We start from the raw sequence: 23,206 nt of genomic DNA on the forward strand, positions 1-23,206 counted from the left end.
ATTTGGGAGAGAAAGGAAACGTCCGTTGAGTCACACAAACAGATCTCAAGTAGTGAGGATAAATTTTTTTAGAAAATAATAATTAAAATATAGGCTGGGCGCGGTGGCTCACGCCTGTAATCCCAGCACTTTGGGAGGCCGAGGTGGGTGGATCACCTGAGAGTTCGAGACCAGCCTGGTCAATGTAGTGAAATCTCGTCTCTACTAACAATACAAAAATTAGGTGGGCTTGGTGGTGGGTGCCTGTAATCCCAGCTACTTGGGAGGCTGGGGCAGGAGAACCGCTTGAACCCGGGAGGCGGAGGTTGCAGTGAGCCGAGATTGCACCATCGCACTCCAGTCTGAACAACAAGAGTGAAACTCCGTCTCAAAAAAAAAAAATTAAAATATAAAATGTAGAGAAAAAAAACCTTTCATGGGTAGAAGAAGACTTTCTAAGTGTAAAGTACAGAAGTGGCACACTGAAATCCAGCTCTGAACTCCATAAACATTTTAAGCTTCTCCAGCAAAACACTTCCCAGAGCATTTAAACCACTGAACAACAAAAACAACAAAATGCAATTGGCAAAGGGTTAGTAGCCTTCATTGATGAAAACCACATACAGATTAATTTTGCAAAAGCTACTGAGGTACTAAAAGACAAGTGGGCAAAGGATATGAACAGGAAGAGAAAACCCAAATGATAAATAAACATGTTTTAAAAGGTTCAACCCCGATAGCAATCAAAGAAATGCAAATAGAAACAATGACAACACGTCAGCTCCTCCCTCTCGCAGTAAATTATGAAAGATTTTTCAAATAACACTCGAAGCTGGCCAAGGTGTTCCCTCTCCTCCAAAGCTAGGAGGAGCGGCCGTTGGCACAACATTTCCGGAACACCATTTGGCAATCTGCACCAAGAGCCTCTGACCCAGAAATTTCACTTCTGGAAAGCAAGCCTAAAGAAACAACTGCTAGATAAAGCTTTGACTCTAAAATGTTGATCACTCTCTTTGTGAAAACTAGAAATCATCTTTTTTTTTTTTTTTTGAGCCAGAGTTTCGCTCTGGTTGCCCAGGGTGGAGTGCAAAATGGCGCAATCTCGGCTCACTGCAACCTCCGCCTCCCGGGTTCAAGTGATTCTCCTGCCTCAGCCTCCCAAGTAGCTGGGACTACAGGCATGCACCGCCACGCCTGGCTAATTTTGTATTTTTAGCAGAGACGGGGTTTCACCATGTTGGTCAGGTTGGTCTCGAACTCATGACCTCAAGTGGTCCACCTGCCTCAGCCTCCCAAAGTGCTGGGATTACAGGCGTGAGCCACCGTGCCCAGCCTGGAAATCATCTTAATGCCCAATAACAGGAATGGTTAAGGAAACCTTTAGTAGACACGACAGATTCCTGAAGATCACTAGAAGGAACAACCCCCAATAAACTACTCTCAGCGACGTGCATTGTGGAATAAGATGAATGTTTTGCTTTTTTTTTCGTTTACACGTTTCTTTTTCCAAATGTCTATTATAAGCAATGTCACTTCTATAATCAGATAAGAACTATTTTTTTAAAAAAACAAATCTATAGTTTTCCGCTCCTTTTCCTCTCCCAAACAAGAAGAACATTCACTGTCTAGCACAGGAGGTGGCAAACTGCTGCCCTCGAGCAAAATCCGGCCCACGACTTGTTTTTGTAAATAAAGTTTTATTGAAACACAGCCACGGTCATTCATTTATGCATGCCTGTGGCTGCTTGTCCAATACAATGGCAGAATTGAGTCGCTGCATCAGAGACCATATGGCCTGCAAAATCTGAAGTATCTACTATCTGAGTCTTTACAGAAAAAGTCTGCCACTCCCAGGGCTAGTGAATGCCACCACCCACTATTCCCCGGCCCCTACCTAATGACCACTTAACATTTTTAAGCCATAAACATTTTAAGCTTTCTAGAACAAGGCACGAGACACTGCTTAGAAAGCTGTATCCCCAGCATACCTTTCTGGCAGTGACTATGAGTCCAACAGCGTTCGACAAACTGCCCATTGATGACAGTGGCGGGGCAGTTGGTCTTGCCCTTTGCGGTACCCGGACAGATGTCTCCACACTCCTCATTGTCATCTTTGTTCAATACGATGTAATTATCCTCCACGGAATCCAGGATACGGGACCAGTCGATAGTGGCCAAGTAACAGAGCTCATTGTTCTTCTCGATGCGGACAGAACCCCGGGTGATGTTCATCAGGTTGTAGAGGCCGAGTTCCTTGAGGTGAACCATCTCGAAGATGACCAGCGCGTAGTTAAAGAACAGTCGTGATCCCCGGATGACCGTGAGGTTGGGGAACAGGTCCTTCAGGCTCTCGAGCCCATAGACCCGGAAGAGCAGCAAGTAATCAGTGATCATTATGAGTTTGGGGAAACTGAGGTCTCGGAAATCTTCGGGCCTCGTTTTGAACATTAAGAGTATCTGCAAGTGTCCTTCGATGACAGAGCAATTCTCCAGCTCATGCAACCTAGTGAGGTTGTTCCGGATATCCATGCCGGGACACACTAGAAGAGAAAATGAACAGAAAGCAAGACAGGTGAGCAGACGCATGGTGGATGCATCAGAAGGATCAGGGGCAGAGCCGGCTTCATGGACAGGAAACCTGGGCCCTGTGTTTTCATCCCAGTCCCTGTAAACTCTGCAGCCAGCCGGGATGAGTAGCTTTCTCTGTAAAGTACCCATGCCTAAGTAATTACTTTTGAAAGGCCAAGAAAATAATTCTTTTGGCAAGCCCTGTTAAAATCCTTAAAATCGTCACCTCTGAAATGATGCAGTCGGGACAATGGGATTACAGGGGATTGAGCAACGCGGCAGGTGCAGAAGGCGAAAGGGGAACTGTCTCCAGTGCGTCAACATAGAAGATCTTCAGGAGATAATGTACGGGGATAAAGGTGCCCGCGTCAGAAATGGGGCAAGAAAAGCTGAAGGTATTTGTTTTGTCAATCCTCTCACCTCACCGCTGACTTTCTTTCCCAGACTGCTCTCCTGGCCTGCAACCAAGACCTAATTACCTTTTACCTGGGTGTGGTGAGAGCTTCCCAGGGAGCCCGATCTCCAGTGCCCAAATGCCCTGAGTTCTCATTCTCCTGAAGGCGGTCCCTCCCAGGCCCCAATGTCCACCATGGCTCCCCATCACCCTGTACTTCCCTCAAGATTCTGCCCCTCCATCCCCTGCACCCCACTAAACAGGCCTGCCAACCACTCTTGCACAACTCCAAGACTCCTATCCTCCTCTGTAACATGGCTTATGTGGAAGAAGAAGTGAAACAACTCAGGGCAAGCACTCAAACAGTGCCTGAAACATAGTAAGTGCTGCATTAATGTCAGCTATCTTGTTGTTTGTTGTTGTTGCTGCTGTTGTTTATTCCCCCAAACATATAACAGTCATCTCTAGGCATCTCTAGGCTAGTCTATCTTTTGGCTGGCGAAGTGCTTTGTACCTTAGCTCCCTATTTCTAAATCCAGCCCATCATGCTTCAAGATACCCAGTTCAAATGCTGCCTCCTCCTCCAGGCAGCTGTCCCTGATTTCCTTTCCTTGGCACACCTATTTGCGTGTTTCTCCTCCTTGTGTCCCTTACACTTGAGTTAACATTTTTCAAAATCGAAGTCTTTAGATGGCTTCTCTCTGCCAACACACACACACACACACACACACACACCGCCTCCCCAACACACACACCACAGTCCTCAGCACCTAGAATATAAGGCTCAGTATACAACCCCTGCTTATTTTGTTCCAAAACACTACACCTTTCACCAATATCTTTGAGGAAAACAGATCGTTCTAAAGAAGAATAGTAAATCCTCTAAAAAAAAAAATCCACCCTTATAATTACCCACAAAAGAAGCACAAATTAGAAACAACAACAACAACAACAAAACACAGCAAAAGCAAACAAATGGGGGGAAAAAAAGCAGCAATGATCCTGGATCACATTCCATGCAGCAAATGGATTAGGCTAAGTCAAGAACACATACACACACACACACACACACACAGACACACACACACACACACACACTTGCTTGCTAGGAAGTTGGAGGAAAGCCCCAGTACACAACTGTGGATTAATCTCCACCCTCCCCTCAACACTGGCTGCCCGGGGTCTGAACCAAGCAGGAACCCTGCAGGGACCAAGCTCAGGCTGGGAGGCAGCTTCAAGGGGACAAGGATGCCAGTCCCAGCCTCCCCCACACCTCCTAGTCAGGGACCCAACCCCAGTCTGAGGCTCCCAGTCACAGTCACATCAACAGCTTCCACATCCAGAGATGTCAAAGGACCCCGCGTGCCATTGATGCCTCCCAGCAAGCTCTGTCCCCATCCCATAGATGAGAAAACTGAAGCTCCAAGGGGCAAAGCCCATCACTCAAGGACACACAACTCACCAGTGACTGGAAGGGTTGCCAAACTTAGCAAATAAAAATGCAGACTGCCCAGCTGAATTTGAATTTCAGATAAGCAATACCTTTTTTAAGATAAGTATATCCCATGTAGTGTTTGGAATATACTTACCCTTAAAAAAATTACTCATTGTTTCTATGAAATTCTTGTGGGGTTTTTGTTGTTGTTGTTTTGACATGGAGTCTCGTTCTGTTGCCCAGGCTGAAGTGCAGTGCCATGATCTTGGCTCACTGCAACCTCCACCTCCTGGGTTCAAGTGATTTTCCTGCTTCAGCTTCCCAAGTAGTGTCCAACACCAAGCTCGGCTAATTTTTGTATTTTTAGTAGAGACGGGATTTCACCATGTTGACCAGAATGGTCTTGATCTCCTGACCTCGTGATCCACCCGCCTCAGCCTCCCAAAGTGCTGGGATTACGTGCATGAGCCACTGTGCCTGGCTGGCATCCTAATCTTAGATTTGGCCATAGCCCTGGGCTTCTCAACCCTGAGTCCCACACTATATTTCATTTCTCTCTCTCTCTCTCTGTCTCTCACACACACACACACACACTGCAGGTAGAAAGAACATTTGCCCACCATCTTCCCTAGGCTATGGCAGAACCAAAATCAGACATGAATATGCATTCAGAGGTTAACTAGGGCGGGGCACAGTGGCTCATGCCTGTAATCCCAGCAGTTTGGGAGGCCACAGAAAAAGGATCGATTGAAGCCAGGAGTTCAAAGTCAGCCTGGGCAACATAGCAAGACCCCAACTCTAAAAAACAATAATAATAATTAAATATCCAGGCATGGTGGCATGTGGTTGTAATTCCAGCTACTTGGGAGGCTGAGACAGGAGGATCACTTGGGTCCAGGAATAGGAGGTTACAGTGAGCTATGATCACACCACTGCACTCCAGCTTGGGCAACAGAGTGAGACCTCGTCTCAATTTAAAAAACACAACGGCTAGGCGTGGTGGCCGGCTCATGCCTGTAATCCCAGCACTTTGGGAGGCCGAGACAGGCTGATCACGAGGTCAGGAGATCAAAACCATCCTGGTTAACACGGTGCAACTCTGCCAGGTGTGGTGGCAGGCACCTGTAGTGGCAACTACTTGGGAGGCCGAGGCAGGAGAATGGCGTGAACCTGGGAGGCGGAGCTTGCAGTGAGCCGAGATCACACCACTGCACTCCAGCCTGGGCGACAGAGCAAGACTCTGTCTCAAAAAAAAAAAAAACCTGGCTGTTGGACATTAGGGAAATACAAATTCAAACCACAGTGGGATACCACTTTATCCCCACTAGGATAGCTAAAACCAAAAAGAGTGACAATTACAAGTGCAAAGAATGCAGAGAAATGGGCCAGGCACCGTGGCTCACACCTGTAATCCCAGTTCTTTGGGAAGCCAAGACAGGCAGATCACCTGAGGTCAGGAGTTCAAGACCAGCCTGGCCAACATGGAGAAACCCCGTCTCTACTGAAAATATAAAAAACAACTAGCTGGGCGTGGTGGCAGGCGCACGTAGTTCCAGACACTTGGGAGTCTGAGGCAGGAGAATCACTTGAACCTGGGAGGTGGAGGTTGCAGTGAGCCAAGATCACTGCACTCCAGCCTGGGCGACAGAGCGAGACTCCATCTCAAAGAAAAAATAAAATGTAGAGAAATTGGTATCCTTTTGCATTCCTGATGGGGATGTGAAACAGTGCAGCCACTGTGGAAAACACTCTGGTAGTTCCTCAAAATATTAAACCAAGAATTGCCATACGACCTGGCAATTCCACTTCTAGGTAACTACCTAAGAGAAATGATACTATATGTCCACACAAAGACGTGTACACAAATGTCTATAGCAGCATTATCCATAATAGCTGAGGCTGAGTGCAGTGGCTCACACCTGTAATCCCAGCACTTTGGGAGGTAGAGACGGAAGGATCGCTTTTGAGCCCAAGAGTTCAAGACCAACCTGGGCAACATAGCGAGTCTCCATCTCTATAAAAATTTAAAACATTAGCTAGGAATGCTGGTGTGTGTCTCTGGTCCCATCTACATGGAAGACTGAGGCAGGAGGATCGCTTGAGCCTAGGAGGTCAGGACTGCAGTGATCTGTGTTTGTACCCCTGCACTCCAGCCTGGGCAACAGAGCAATATCTTGTCTCAAAAGTAAATACAGGCTGGCCGCAGTGGCTCACGCCTATAATCCCAGCACTGTGGGAGGCCGAGGTGGGCGGATCACGAGGTCAGGAGATTGAGACCATCCTGGACAACATGGTGAAACCCCATCTCTACTAAACATACAAAAAAAATTAGTTGGGCGTGGTGGCGAGTGCTTGTAGTCCCAGCTACTTGGGAAGCTAAGGCAGGAGAATCGCTTGAACCAGGGAGTTGGAGGTTTCAGCAAGCCAAGATTGCACCACTGCACTCCGGCCTGATGAAAGAGTGAGACTCCGTCTCTAAATAAATAAATAAATAAATGTAAATAAAAGGCCAGCCACAGTGGCTCACTCCTGTAATCCCAGCAGTTTGGGAGGCCGAGGCAGGTGGATCACCTGAGGTTGGGAGTTCGAGACCAGCTTGGCCAACATGGTGAAACCCTGTCTCTACTAAAAATACAAAAATTAGCTGGGCAGGGTGGCACATGCCTGTAATCTCAGCTACTACGGAGGCTGAGGCAGGAGAATGGTTTGAACCCGGGAGGCGGAGGTTGCAGTGAGCTGAGATCGTGCCTTTGCACTCCAGCCTGGGTGACAGAGCGAAACTCCATCTCAAAAAACAAAAAACAAAACAAAAAAAACCCCACAAAACAAAAACAAAAACAAACAAAAACAAAACAAAATTATGCCTCCAGTGTAGCTGGAACCACAGACATGCACCACCATGCCCAGCTAATTTAAATTTGTTTTGTAGAGATAGTGGTCTCTCTATGTTGCCCAGGATGCTCTCAAACTCCTGAACTCAAGCGATCCTCCAGTCTTGGCCTCCCAAAGTGCTGGGATTACAGGTGTGAACCTTCTCCATAAAAGAAGTCAAACAGAGAAGCCACATGTTGTCTGACTCCATTCATACAAAAAAATCTGAAAGAGGCAAATCCATAGAGACAGAAAATAGATGTGTGGCTGCCAAGAGCTAGGGAAATGGGGGATGGAAAGTAGTAGCTAGAGGGTACAGGGTTTCTTTGAGGATGATGCAAATGTTCTGAAACTGACTGTGGTCACAGTTGCACAACTGTAAATGTACTCAAAACCACCTCACTGCACACTTAAAATGGGTGAACTGTATGTCATGTGAATTCTATCTCACTAAAGTTGTTATGAGTGAAGATTAAACAGCTATAATTGTAGGGAACAACCAAGAATTGCTTTTCTTTTTAAATCTCCTATGAATCTAACTCTTAATTCATTAAAGCCGTATGTGCCCCTATTAGTGAAAGACAACAGAGCAGTTTACCACTGGGACAGAAAATACCCAAAGGATGTTAGAAATGAAGGCAGAAATAGACGCAAGGACTTCTGCTGGCTTTTAACATCTCTGAGTGGGTGTGAAGAATGCTTCAAGTTCTTCATAATGGGTACCTGGTTAATGGCCACTCTGTACAGGTAGAAAAAGGCAATGAGGAAGAGGGTGCTAGTGGCAGCTAATATTTTCTTTTTTTTTTTTTTTCTTTAATTAAGACTGAGTCTCACTCTGTTGCCCAGGCTGGAGTGCAATGGCACGATCTTGGCTCGCTGCAACCTCCACTTCCGGGGTTCAAGCAATTCTCCTGCCTCAGCCTCCTGAGTAGCTAGGATTACAGGCACATGCCACCACGCCTGGCTAATTTTGTATTTTTAGTAGAGATGGGATTTCATCATGTTGGCCAGGCTGGTCTCGAACTCTGACCTCAGGTGATCCACCCGCCTCGGCCTCCCAAAGTGCTAGGATTACAGGCGTGAGCCACCGTGCCTGACCACCATCTCCGTACTAAAATATGCCAAATGGGCCAGGTACCGTGGCTCATGCTTGTAATCCCAGCTACTCAGGAGGCTGAGGCAGGAGAATTGCTTGAACCCGGGAGATGGAAGTTGCAGTGAGCTGAGATCGTGCCATTGCACTCCAGCCTGGGCAACAAAGCAAGACTCCATCTCAAAAAAAAATCATTTCCACATGTAATCAATCCTAAAAAAAATGATTAATGAGATAGTCTACAGCAGTGGTCCCCAACCTTTTTGGCACCAGGGACCAATGACAGAATACAATTTTTCCGTGGACAGGGGATGGGTGGTGATGGTTTTAGAATGAAACTGTTCCACCTCAGATCATCAGGCATCAGTTAGATTCTCATAAGGAGCAGGCAGCCTAGATCCCTTGTATGTACAGTCCACGATAGGTTTCGAGCTCCTATCAGAATGTAATGCTGCCATTGAGCTGACATAAGGCGGAGCACAGGCGGCAATGCTCACCTGCTCTCCGCTGACCTCTGCTGCGCAGCCCAGCTCCTAACAGGACATGGACTGCTACTGGCCTGTGGCCTAAGAGTTGGGGATCCCTGGTCTGCAGGATTTTTTTCCCATGATGCCTATGAGATGTGGTGTGTGCTTTACCCTGGCAGCCCATCTCGAAACGGAGGCTTATTTTTCTTTAAAAATAATTGATTTGTCGGCCGGGCGTGGTGGCTCATGCCTGTAATCCCAGCACTTTGGGAGGCCGAGGCGGGCGGATCACGAGGTCAGGAGATCAAGACCATCCTGGCTAACCATGTGAAACCCCATCTCTACTAAAAATACAAAAAAAAATTAGCTGGGCGTGGTGGCAGGCGCCTGTAGTCCCAGCTACACTCGGGAGGCTGAGGCAGGAGAATGGCATGAACCCAGGAGGCGGAGCTTGCAGTGAGCCGAGATCACGCCACTGCACTCCAGCCTGGGCAATAGAGTGAGACTCTGTCTCAAAAAAAAAAAAAAAAAAAAAAAAAAACTTGATTTGTCTATGTAGATTTTATAAAGGGTATCATCGAAAATGTAGGTTTGATGTAGAAGAGGCAAGCCCCAAAATTGAGCCTTACCCCGGGAGGGTTTTTGGCTTCACCCAGGAAAGAATTCGAGGGCAAGCTGGTAATGTTAGACAGCACCTTTTTTGTTGTTGTTGTTGGAGAGGGAGTCTCACTCTGTTGCCCAGGCTGGAATGCAATGACATGATCTCGGCTCACTGCAACCTCCGCCGCCTGGGTTCAAGTGATTCTCCTGCCTCAGCCTCTCGAGTAGTTGGTATTACAGGCATGCACTACCACATCCAGATAATGTTGTATTTTTAGGGTTTCACCATGTTGGCCAGGCTGGTCTCGAACTCCTGACCTCAGGTGATCCACCTGCCTCGGCCTCCCAAAGTGCTGGGATTACAGGCGTGAGCCACTACGCCTGGCCAGCCCTGTCCTTGTAGCTAGTCCTCAATTTGGTCCAGGGATGGATCCCGGCCTCTGGAGGCGAGTCCCGCCTACTACCTCAAGTTCACATAACCAAGTTGTTCCAAATATATGCAAGAGTTTTCCAGTAACACAACTGAGTACTAATTTTTTTTATATTTCCATGAATTAAATAAAAGTTTACATTGACATTTCAATGAATTAAAGTGAAAATAAAATTCAGTTTCAGCCAGGTGCAGTGGCTCACGCCTGTAATCCCAGCACTTTGGGAGGCCAAGGTGGGTGGATCACCTGAGGTCAAGAGTTCAAGATCAGACTGGGCAACATGGTGAAACCCCATCTCTACTAAAAATACAAAACTTAGCGGGGTGGGGGGAGTGGCGCACGCCTGTAATCCCAGCTACTATGGAGGTTGAGGCAGGAGAATCGCTTGAACCCGGGAGGCAGAGGTTGCAATGAGCCGAGATTGTGCCATTACACTCCAGCCTGGATGACAGAGCGAGACTCCATCTCAAAAAAAAAAAAAAAAAAAAAAAGAATTCAGTCTTACCAGCCACAACTTCCAGGGCCCAAAAGCCACCCATGGATGGTGGCTGCCATACTGGACAGAGCAGATACAGAGTATTTCCATCAAAGCAGAGTTGTATTGGACCGTGCTGGTCCTGAATCTGAGAATTTTCCAGAAGGAGAGAAGGCGGACATGAGAGCCATCTTAGGAAGTGTTCCTTTCTTCCCTGATTTTCTCTCCATCATGAAAACAGCAGGGGAGATGGGTTGGGAGCAGGGCAGAGAAAGAACTTTCTAGAAGATTCTGAAATCCTTTACAATGCTAAGAGTTTTCTACTTTCTGTTTTCAATCATAAAGGTCCTTGTTCTTCAGTTACAGCATGTTTTTTTTTTTTTTTTTTTGAGACAGAGTCTTGCTATGTTGCCCAGGCTGGAGTGCAGTGGTGCAATCATAGCTCACTGCAGCCTCGAATTCCTGGGCTCAAGTGATCCTCCTGCCTCAGCCTCCCAAGTAGCTGAGACTACAGCTGCGTGCCACCATGCCTGGCTAATTTTTGTATTTTTTGTAGAGACGGGGTTTCACCATGTTGCCCAGGCTGATCTCAATATCCTGGGCTCAAGCAATCCTGCGTCAGCCTCCCAGTGTGCTGGGAGTATGGGTGTGAGCCATCAAGCCTGGCCAGTAACAGCATTCTTAAAATGCTCCCTGCTGACCTATTCTGGGGCCCACACGTCCCTTTCCACATTCTTTCCAGTCCTCAAACTGCTTCATCTTAAATTCAGGATGTCCTGCCTCAACAAGTCTTGGGTTCTGGTGTAAGGCCACCACCTATACCAGTTTTGGGGCACACTAGAAACCTGACGAATCTGGCTTACCAATCCAGCTCTGTCACCTGCCAACTGTGTGATCCTGGACAACATCTTCAACCCCTCTGCACGCCTTAGTTTCCTTTTTATTTATTTATTCATTTATTTATTTTTACTTTTATTTTTATTTTTTTGTCTCTCAGACTGTCTCCCAGACTGTCTCTGTCTCCCAGACTGTCTCCCAGACTGGAGTGCAGTGGCGTGATCTCAGATCACTGCAATCTCCATCTCCCGGGTTCAAGCGATTCTCCTGCCTCAGCCTTTTGAGTAGCTGAGATTACAGGCACCCGCCACCACGCACAGCTAATTTTTGTATTTTTAGTAGAGACGGAGTTTTGCCATGTTGGCCAGGCTAGTCTCAAACTCCTGACCTCAGGTGATCCACCCGTCTAGACCTCCCAAAGTGCTGGGATTACAGGCGTGAGCCACCGTGCCTGGCCTCAGTTTCCTTTAAATGATGACAACAGCATAATGAAAGCTACAAAGAAGAGATGAGAACTGGGGTCTCTGGCTGTGTGTACCTGTTCTGTCTCCCATCCTAGCCAGATGGAATCCATTTCCAGATTTATTACCTCCAGAAATTAGAGCTTGGACACACTGGGGTGTCAGAGGTCCTTAAGATTCTCCAACTTCCTGCAAAAATAGCTTTCAAATCTACCTCTGCGAGAAGGAATGGAGGCATTGTGGATCAAACGCAGGTTCTGGACCCAGCAAGTCAGCTACGTGGAAATCATTCCTGTATTCACTCAACAAACGTTTGCTGGGCATCTCGGTGGGCCAGACATCGTACCAGGCCCAGGGGGACTCTCGAGACAAATAAGGTTGCGCTCTTACAGCAAGTAAAGGAAAGATGCACCTAAATAACTGTGATAAGCTACCACCAGAGCTAAAGGACAAAGTACTAAAACAAAGAACTGCAGAGATGTTGGCCAGGTGCAGTGGCTCACGCCTGTAATCCCAACATATTGGGAGGCCTAGGCGGGTGGACTGCTTGAGCCCGGGAGCTCAAGACCAGCCTGGGCAACTGGCAAAACCCTGTCTCTACTAAAAATACAAAACGTAGCCAGGCGTGATGAGGCGCATCTGTGCTCTCAGCTACTCAGAAGGCTTAGGCAGGAGAATTGCTTGAGCCCAAGAGGTTGAGGCTGCAGTGAGCTATGACTGCACCACTGCACTCCAGCCTGGGTGACAGAGTGAGACCCTATCTCTAAAAAAAACCAAGGCCAGTCGCGGTGGCTCACGCCTATAATCCCAGCACTTCGGGAGGCCGAGGGGAGTGGATCACCTGAGGTCAGGAGTTTGAGACCAGCCTGGCCAACAAAGTGAAACCCCATGTCCACTAAAAATACAAAAATTAGCCTGGTGTGGTGGCGTGTGCCTGTAATCGCAGCACTTTGGGAGCCTGAGGTGGGAGGATCACCTGAGGTCAGGAGTTCAAGACCAGCCTGGCCAACATGGGGAAACCTCATCTCTACTAAAAATACAAAACTTAGCCAGGCATGGTGGTGCACACCTGTAATCCCAGCTACTCAGGAAGCTGAAGCAGGACAATCTCTTGAACCCAGGAGGGAGAGGTTGAGTGAGCTGAGATCACGCCATTGCACTCTAGCCTGGGCAACAGAGTGACACTCCGTCTCAGAAAAGAAAAGAAATAAAATAATAAAATAAAATAAAATAAATATCCCTCTAGACAGGGCACAGTGGCTCACATCTATAATCCCAGCCCTTGGGGAGGCTGAGGCAGGAGGATCAGAAGTCTGAGACCAAAGAGACCGACCTGGGCAACACAGTAAGACCCCATGTCTATAAAAATAAAATTAAAAAATAAAAAAGAAAGAGAGAAACAGCCTTCTGGCAGCAGAATGAAGAAGGTACTGAAGACAGCATGCATAGCACCACAGAAACCGGGGGCAGTTTGTGTGAACAGGACTTCATACCCAGGAGAAATGGAAGAGAAGAGCGAGAAGAGAGTGAGGAGGGATTGTCAATGAGCCTGAAGTATTCAAGACAGGAACAGTTTAGAGTGGCAAGAATAACAGGCTGAGTTGGCAGCATATTGAGTCTGTGAGGGCTTTGAGATACTCAGGGATGTGGGTCCTGTGGGCACTGGGAAGATGGGGGAACAGGTACGGATGCTGGTGGATGCAGTGACAACAGGCGATATTGCAGGAAAGGTAGCACGGAGACAACTGAGAGAAGAAAAGGATAGAAAGAGAGGCTCACGCCTGGAATCCCAGCACTTTGCGAGGCTGAGGTGGGTGGACTGCTTGAGCCCAGGAGTTTGAGATCGGCCTGGGTAACATAGCAAAACACCATCTCTACCAAAAAAAAAAAAAAAAAAAAAAAAATTGGATGGGTGTGGTGGTGTGCACCTGTAGTCCCAGCTACTCGGGAGGTTGAAGATTGCTTGAGCCTGGGACATGGAGATTGCAGAGGCCTGAGATCACACCACTACACTCCAGCCTGGGCAACAGTGCGAGACCCTGTCTCAAAAACAAAATAAGGCTGGGCATGGTGGCTCACGCCTGTAATCCCAGCACTTTGGGAGGCCAAGGCGGGCAGATCACAAGGTCAGGAGATCGAGACCATCCTGGCTAACACGGTGAAACCCCGTCTCTACTAAAAATACAAAAATTAGCCTGGTGTGGTGGCGGACGCCTGTAGTCCCAGCTACTCGGGAGGCTGAGGCAGGAGAATGGTGTTAACCCGGGAGGCGGAGCTTGCAGTGAACCGAGATTGCACCACTGCACTCCAGCCTGGGCGACAGAGTGAGACTCCACCTCCAAACAAAAACAAAAACAAAAACAGAAACAAAGGCCGGGTGCGGTTGCTCACGCCTGTAATCCCAGCACTTTGGGAGGCCAAGGCAGGTGGATCACTCGAGGTCAGGAGTTCAAGCCCAGCCTGGCCAAAGTTTGAGACCCGTCTCTACCAAAAATATAAAAAATTAGCCAGGCCAAGCACGGTGGCTCACACCTGTAATCCCAGCACTTTGGGAGGCCGAGGCGGGTGGATAACCTGAGATCAGGAGTTCAAGACCAGCCTAACCAACATGGAGAAACCCCGTCTCTACTAAGAATACAAAATTAGCTGGGCATGGTGGCGTATGCCTGTAGTCCTAGCTACTTGGGAGGCTGACGCAGGAGAATCGCCTGAATCCGGGAGGCAGAGGTTGTGATGAGCCAATATCATGCCATTGCACTCCAGCCTGGGCAAGAAGAGCAAAACTCCATCTCAAAAAAAAAAAACAAAAAACCCAAAAATTAGTCAGGTATTGTGGTGCATGCTTATAATCCCAGCTACTCAGGAGGCTGAGGCAGGAGAATCGCTTGAACCTGGGAGGCAGAGGTTGCAGTGAGCCAAGATCGTGCCACTGCACTGCACTCCAGCCTGGGTGACAGAGCAAGACTCGATCTCCAAAAAAAAAAAAAAGAAAAAAAAAAAGAAAAAAGAAAGAAAGAGGAGCTCCAGGGGGCACAGTATAAAGGGCCAGGGACTAGGAGGGGCACCTGTGTCCCACAGCCACCCGGACACCAACACCTTCTGTGAGCTCTGGAATGTCTGACTCCTCTAGTCTATTACATAGTTTTGTAATCCTAACAATATCAAACATCAGACCACAGGATTAGAAGGGGGCTTCCGTGCTATTTCAGGAGTCCTGAAATGTATACAGACAGGAGCAGACAGGACACAGAAGACAGGAGGAAAAACAAGAGAAGTCCTGCCAGACCAGAAAGGCACTTTGTAACAGGTGGTATGGAGACCGTGTAACTCGGTATAATTAGGAGGGAACATATGAGGTCCTCCCTTCTCTGATCTTCTGCAAGGAAACAAAAAGATACATCCTTGAGAGTAGAATGACAACAACAAACAAACACACACACACACACACACAGGCAGTCAGAAAACAGTTGTATCCCACCAGGCACAGTGGCTCACATCTGTAATCCCAGTACTTTGGGAGGCTGAGACAGGACGATCACTTAAGGTCTTGAGTTTGAGGCCAGCCTGGGCAACACAGCCAGACCCTGTCTCTGCAAAAAATAAAAATAAAAAAACTAGCCAGGCATGGTGGTGCATGCCTGTGGTCCCAGCTACTTGGGAGGAGGAAGCACGAGAATCATTTGAGCCCAGGAGTTCAGGGCTGCAATGAGCCATAATCACACCACCGCACTCCAGCTGGGATGACAGAGCAAGACCCTGTCTCTAACGATAAAAATAAATGAGATTTTAAAATCGATTAAAAAAAGCAGTTGCATCCCTACTCTCAAGTCCCTTCCTGTCTGACTACTTTTGCCTGCATTGATAACAAGGGTAATTTTTAGACAATACCTATGGTTTCCACATTCCCACAAAGGCAAAGGAAATAAGAATGATAGCATCCTGCCTTTCCTGAACGGACGTCAGGGGCTTTTATATAAACCTGATGAGACACCCAACTTCTAAGGAACTGGAAGAAAATGCCAGATGTGAAATTAAACATTCATTCTCACAAGTCCTCTTTGAACTCCAACAGGAACTTAGAGCGAGTCTGTACGTGGCACCCCAGAATAGCAAACCTTGTTCTTCTGGAAACAAAACATGTTTCTAAAATCCTGCAAGCCAGCGGGGCACAGTGGCTCACACCAGTAATCCCAGCACTTTGGGAGGCCGAGGTGGGTGGATCATTTGAGGTCAGGAGTTTGAGACCAGCCTGGCCAACATGGTGAAACCCTGTCTCTACTAAAAATACAAAAATTAGCCGGGCGTGGTGGCGCACGCCTGTAATCCCAGCTACTCTGGAGGCTGAGGCAGGAGAATTGCTTGAACCCAGGAGGCGGAGGTTGCAGTGAGCTGAGATCGTGCCACTACACTCCAGCCTGGGCAACACAGTGAGACTCCATCTCAAACCAATAGTAATAATAATAATAATAACCCTTCAAGCCAGCTGGACAAGGTGGCTCACACCAGTAATCCCAGCCCTTTGAGAGGCCAAGGCAGGTGGATGGCTTGAGGTCAGGAGTTTGAGACCCACCTAGGCAACATGGGGAAACCCCATCTCTACTAAAATACAAAAATTAGCCAGTCATGGTGGCACATGCCTGTAGTCCCAGCTACTCAGGAGGCTGAGGCAGGAGAATTGCTTAAATCACGGAGGCGGAGGTTGCAGTGAGCTGAGACCATGACACTGCACTCCAGCCTGGGCAACAGAGTAAGACTCAGCTCAAAATAATAATAGGCAACATGGCCGGGCGCAGTGGCTCAAGCCTGTAATCCCAACACTTTGGGAGGCCGAGGCAGGGGATCACGAGGTTGGGAGATCGAGACCACGGTGAAACCCCTTCTCTACTAAAAATACAAAAAATTAGCCGGGGGCAGTGGTGGGCGCCTGTAGTCCCAGCTACTCGGGCAGCTGAGGCAGGAGAATGGCGTGAACCCGGGAGGCGGAGCTTGCAGTGAGCTGAGATCACGCCGTCGCACTCCAGCCTGGGCGACACAGCGAGACTCCATCTCAAAAAAAAATAATAATAATAGGCAACATGGTGAGACCTCATCTCTACTAAAATACAAAAATTAGCCAGTCATGGTGGCACACGCCTGTAGTCCCAGCTACTCAGGAGGCTGAGGTGGGAGGACCACTTGAGCCCAGGAGGTTGAGGGTGCAGTGAGCTGTGATTGTGCCACTGCATTCCCGCCTGAGCAACAGAGCAAGACCCTTTCTCAAAAAAATATAAATGAATAAATGAAATAAAATCCTGAGAGCCACTGCTGCCCCTCCCTGCCACCAGTGTTGGCAGAGGGCAGGGATTCCCCTCCCAGAAACACGGGCCAGGGGTTTTTGGATATCTCATGAACTTTCCAAAAGGTATCAACCCAGCGGTTTCCAGGCAGATGAAAATACAACAAAAAGGGCATTTGCATTCAAAGGATTCTAAACGGAAAATGACAAACCCACAGTTTTGTTTTGTTTTGTTTTTTTAGATGGGGTCTTGCTCTGTTGCCCTGGCTGGAATGCAGTGGTGCAGTCTCGGCTCACTGCAACCTCCACCTCCCGGGTTCCAGCAGTTCTCCCGCCTCAGCCTCCCGAGTAGCTGGGATTACAGGCGTGAGCCACCGTGCTCGGCTAATTTTTGTATTTTTAGTAGAGACGGGGTTTCGCCATGTTGGCCAGGCTGGTCTCGAACTCACCACCTCAGGTGATCCACCTGCCTCGGCCTCCCAAAGTGCTGGGATTACAGGCATGAGCCACAGATTCACCAGTTTTAAACCACTTGCAGCCGATTCTTGTTATTGGTGGTAGTTTGGCTCTGTGAAATTCCCTTGAATGTTGAACTAGCGAATACTGAACCATTGTTCCTAGGAAAATGCGAGGGTAAGCACCTGCGAACTTCTGGCCACAACACATTTATCCATGGATCAATACCTAGCCTTGTTTTATGTGTATTTCTGTTGAAAGACACTATTGAATCTATATTGTTGATTCATTAACACTGAACTCACGGCCAACAGTAATAGAACTCATGCCTGAACAAAGTTTAGGTAACACATGCCTTTGTGTGTGTGTGTGTGTGTGTGTGTGTGTGTGTGTGTGTGTTGGTTTTGGAGTTTTCTGGTTTTTTGTTTTTTTTTTGAGACAGCGTCTCACTCTGTTGCCCAGGCTGGAGTGCAGTGGCACCGCCTTGGCTCACTGAAACCTTCACCTCCTGGGCTCAAGCAATTCTTGTGCCTCAGCCTCCCAGGTAGCTGGGATTACAGGCGTGCGCCATCACGCCCAGCTAATTTTTGTATTTTTAGTAGAGGTGGGGTTTCGCCATGTTGCCCAGGCTGGTCTCGAACTCTGGCCTCAAGTGATCCACCTGCCTCAACCTCCCAAAGTGCTGGGATTGCAGATGTGAGCCACCGTGCCCCACCACACTGCCTTTTCTCCACAAGGGTGGTGACAGCCTTCCTTAGCCAAGGAACAGTAGAGAGCTACGCTTCAGCACCCTGGGGGGCATTTGAAACAGCCCCATCACCAACTGAAAGCACAAAAATGCTAAAAATGTGGCACCAAATAACCACAAAAAGGACTCGGGTTTTTTTTGTTGTTTTTTGTTTTGAGTCTCACCCTGTCGCCCAGGCTGGAGTGTAGTGGCACAATGTCAGCTCACTTCAACCTCCGCCTCCTGGGTTCAAGTGATTCTCCTGCCTCAGCCTCCGGAGTAGCTGGGACTACAGGTGCCTGCCACCACACCTGGCTAATTTTTTGTATTTTTAGTAGAGATGGGGTTTCACCATGTTAGCCAGGATGGTCTTGATCTCCTGACCTCGTGATCCGCCTGCCTCGGACTCCCAAAGCGCTGGGCATGAGCCACCGCGCCTGCTCAAAAAGGACTAGTTTTAATCCTCAATGTGCAGATTGTATGAATCTGACGCATAAGGGCTGAAGCAAGAAGGTGGAATGCCCCCTTACTTCACCTCAAATTTGAGACTCGCACTTATGAGCGTCCTAAAATGACGAGAAAGGCACTGAGCATGCTGGTTTGAGGGTTACAAATAAATTTTAGTGAGTAAGTGAATTCAAAAATACAGGGTCTGGGGCCGGGTGCAGTGGCTCATGCCTGTAATCCCAATACTTTAGAAGGTCAAGATGGGAGGATCACTTGAGGCCAGGAGTTCGAGACCAGCCTGGGCAACATAGCGAGACCTTATCCCTACTGAAAAGTTAAAAATTAGGCCGGGCACAGTGGCTCACGCCTGTAATCCCAGCACTTTGGGAGGCTGAAGTGGGCGGATCACTTGAAGCCAGGAGTTTGAGACCAGCCTGACCAACATGGTGAAACCCCATCTCTACTAAAAATAAAAAAAACTAGCCGGGCATGGTGGCACGCCTGTAACCCCAGCTACTAGAAAGGCTGAGGCAGGAGAGTCACTTGAGCCCAGGAAGCAGAGGTTGCCGTGAACCCAGATCACACCACTGCAGTCCGGCCTGGGCAACAGAGTTAGTGAGACTCCGTCTCAAAAATAAATAAATAAATAAATAACAATAAAAACCAGCTGAGCATGGTGGTGTATGCCTGTAGTCCCGGCTACTCAGGAGGCTGATGCAGGAGGATCGTTGATGCTCAAGAGTTAGAGGCTGCAGGGAGTTAGGACCATACCACTGCACTCCAGCCTGGGTATCAGAGCAAGAACCTGCCTCCCAAAATAAAAATTTAAATTTTAAATTTTAAAAAGAAAATATGGGATCTGGGAATGATGAGGATCAACCGGACTCAAATTTAAAATTTCAACTTTAAGAATATTAATCCAATTATAAGATAAAATCTTTTAAAGTCTAGAGAAAACTATAGGGATGGAGAACAGATCTGTCGTTAGGGGTGGAGGTGGTTTAGTGATAAAGGGGTGAATTGAGGGAGTTTGGACAACAATGAGACTATTCTCTATCCTAATTGTGGCAATAGCAATACAACTCTACACAGGGCTTAAAAATCATAAAACGGTACATCTTTAAAAAGCCAATTTTACTGTATGATAATTTTTAAAATATTTTGTTGGTGTTGTTACACGGTCTCACTCTGTCACCCAGGCTGGATGCAGTGGTGCAATCACAGCTCACTGCAGCCTCGACTTCCCAAGCTCAGGTGATCCTCCCACCTCAGCCTCCCTAGTAGCTGGGACCACAGGTGCTCACCACTGTATCTGGATTATTTTTTTGTAGGCTTTTGTAGAGACGGGGTCTTGCTATGTTACCCAGGCTGGTCTTGAACTCCTGGGCTCAAGAAATCCACCTGCTTCGGCCTCCCCAAGTGCTGGGATTACAGGAGTGGGCCATGACACCTGGCCTAAAAAATTATTAAACATTAAAAAGGTACATAAACCAATGGCACAGTTACCTCCCTGGACATGAATGGAATGCTTTTGGGGACAGGGGAACAAGATTTTTTTTATTATTTCTTTTCTTTTTGAGACAGGGTCGGGCTCTATCACCCAGGCTGGAGTGCAGTGGCATGAATATGGCTCACTGTAGCCTCAACCTTCTGGGCTCAAGCGATCCTCCCACCTCAGCCTCCTAAGTAGCTGGGACTACCGGTACACACCACCATGCTCAGCTAATTTTTAAATTTTTTCTAGAGACAATGTCTCATTATGTTGCCCAGGCTGGTCTCAAACTCCTGGCTTCAAGTGTTCCTTCCACCTCAGCTTCCTAAAAAGTCCAGGGATTACAGGTGTAAGCCACTGCACCCCACAAGATTTTGCAGAAGGACTTTTGTGGTTTCTTTTCCTTTCTACACTTTTGTAATTTTTCTTTTTGCAATGAGAATGCATTACCCATCACTATTTTAATTAAAAACCGTAAATACAGCGCAGCTGCAAAATATCAACCAGCCCACCCCAAGAAGTATTCTTTTTTTGTTTGAGAGAGAGAGAGGATCTCACCGTTGCCCAGGCTGGAGTGCAGTGGTACAATCACAGCTCACTGCAGCCTTGCCCTTCCAGCCTGAAGAGGTCCTCCCATCTCAGCCTCCCAAGTAGCTGGGACTATAGATGCATGCCACCATGCCCGGCTAATTTTTGTTTTATTGTTAGTGGAGACAGGGTCTTGCTATGTTGTCCAGGCTGATCTGAAACTCCTGGACACATGTAATCCTCCCACCCCAGCCTCCCAGAGTGCTGGGATTGCAGGCATGGGCCACTGCACCTGGCCAAAAATATTCTTTTTTTTTTTTGAGATGGAGTTTCACTCTGTCGCCCGGGCTAGACTACAGTGGCGCAATCTCGGCTTCACTGCAACCTCCACCTCTGGGTTCAAGCGATTCTCCTGCCTCAGCCTCCCAACTAACTGGGATTATAGGTATGTGCCACCACACCTGGCTAATTTTGTATTTTTTTAGTAAAGACAGGGTTTCACCGTGTTGGTCAGGCTGGTCTTGAACTCCTGACCTCAAGTTATCCACCCACCTCGGCCTCCCAAAGTGCTTGGGATTACAGGCGTGAGCCTCCACACCTGGCCCAGAAGTATTCTTAATAGAAATTAACACAAGAGAGGCTTGAGAAAAAAAAAAAAAAAATCTCATTATATACACCAGTTATATTTTGGGTTCTAGATACAGGGTTGAGAGCGTGAAATCCTCATTCAATGCCAATATAGCTGTTTAAATACATAAATTAGAAGATCATACACATGGCTAAGTAGGCAACATCATGGTGATTTTTCTCATCCTTGGAATCCGTATATTCAGTGCAACAAATGACACACGTTTCTTTAACGTCTCTTGCGGTGTAAAGAGAAAGACACAGCGTTTCATTTCACTTGCTTCATTCACGTTTTACCAGGGACCACACAAGCTATTAGGCATGCTATCATGAATGAAACCTAAGGCGTCTGTTCCAGATCAGAGGTCAGCAAACGTTGTTCTGTAAACGGCCAAAGTGTAAATATTTTGGCCGCGGAATTCCTGTTTTAACTACTCAACCTGCCATGTCGGGGCATTTTTGTGCAGTCATAGATGATGAGTAGACAAATGAGTGTGGCTGCATGCCAATAAAACTGCATTTACAAAAACCATGGGATTTGGCCTGAGGGCCATAGTTTGCTGACCCCCGTTCAGAAGAAGAAGTCGGAATCTATGTAAATTTCTTAGCTGGGTGCAGTGGTTCCTCATGCCTATAATCCCAGCACTTGGGAGGCACAGGAGGGAAGACTGCTTGAGGCTAGGAGTTCAAGACCAGCCTAGGCAACATAGCAAGACCCTGTCTCTACAAAAAAAAAAAAAAAAAAAAAAAGTTTTAATTAGCCAGGCGTGGTGGTGATTGTCTGTGATCCCAGGTCCCCAGGAGGCGGAGGCAAGCAGGTTGCTTGAGGCCAGGAATTCAAGACCAGCCTGGGCAACATAGCTAGACTCTGTCTCTACAAATAAATTTTAAAAATTAGCTAGTCATAGTGGTGCCTGGCACCTGTGATCCCAGTTTCTCAGGAGGTCAAGGCGGGAGGCTCACTTGAGGCCAGGAAATCAAGACCAGCCTGGGCAACATAGTGAGACTCTGTCTCTACAAATTTTTAAATTAGCTGGGCATGGTGGCACCTGCCTGTGATTCCAGCTATTTGGGGAACCTAGGTGGGAGGACTGCTCCAGGCCATGACTTGGAGGCTGCAGTAAGCTAGGACTAAACCTCTGCACTCCAGCCTGGGTGATGGAGCAAAATCCTGTCTCTAAAAAGAAATAAAAATTGAAAAAAAAAAAAAAAAAAAATGGGCCAGACACGGTGGCTCATGCCCGTAATCCCAGCACTTTGGGAGGCTGAAGTGGGTGGATCTCTTGAGGTCAGGAGTTCGGGACCAGCCTGGCCAATGGGGTGAAACTCCGTCTCTACTAAAAATACAAAAACTAGCCAGGTGGGGTGGCACTTGCCTGTAATTCCAGCTACTGGGGAGGCTGAGGCAGGAGAATTGCTTGAACCCAGGAGACAGAGGTTGTAGTGAGCCAAGATCGTGCCATTGCACACCAGCCCGGGTGAAGAAGTGAAAAAAAAAAAAAAAGAGTGAGCTGAGAGAAGATTAAAGGAAACACTGACCCTCTGGGAAGAGAGAGCCAACATCTTAGCCCAGGTAGAAGGAGAAGAGAACAGTAAAACCGAAGAACTTAGGCACAGGTGAGATGGGAGACGCAGCCTTCCAGGAGGGGGGATTGGCAGTGTCAAACCCAGAGGGGTCAAGTGAGGTAAGGCTGCGGGAGACGAAACTGGGAGATGAGAGATTAACTTTGAGAGCCATCGGTAAAGCGACGGAGATGCAAGCCAGACGCTGGGGGCAGAACACTGAGAAAAGAGTGAGATAGAAAGGGCAGGGAGGACTGGCCAGGGGAAGCTGGACAGGGTGGAGGCTGGAGGTCAGTGGTGAGTAATGGGGATCGGGGGGTACTGGACTGGGTGTTTAGAGGCTGAAAAAGCATGTGGGTAAATGAAGATTCTTTTTTTTTTTTTTTTTTTTTTTGAGACAGAGTCTCTCTCTGTCGCCCAGGCTGGAATGCAATAGTGGGATCTCGGCTTACTGCAACCTCTGCCTCCCAGGTTCAAGTG

General features: G+C 47.7%; 1 protein-coding gene across 4 annotated transcripts in view; it reads right to left on the minus strand.

The window, feature by feature from the left end:
* The window catches only part of INSR (insulin receptor), a 180,969-nt gene that overhangs the window by 152,870 nt on the left and 4,893 nt on the right, over positions 1-23,206 (minus strand). For all 4 annotated transcript variants that reach the window (XM_024237100.3, XM_063719888.1, XM_024237099.3 and 1 more), the window contains exon 2: positions 1,968-2,519. In XM_024237100.3, the coding sequence (XP_024092868.1) occupies positions 1,968-2,519 (552 nt within the window). The remainder of the gene's footprint in view (positions 1-1,967; positions 2,520-23,206) is intronic.

The sequence above is a fragment of the Pongo abelii genome, chromosome 20 (assembly GCF_028885655.2).
Source record: "Pongo abelii isolate AG06213 chromosome 20, NHGRI_mPonAbe1-v2.0_pri, whole genome shotgun sequence".
Classification (NCBI taxonomy): domain Eukaryota; kingdom Metazoa; phylum Chordata; class Mammalia; order Primates; family Hominidae; genus Pongo; species Pongo abelii.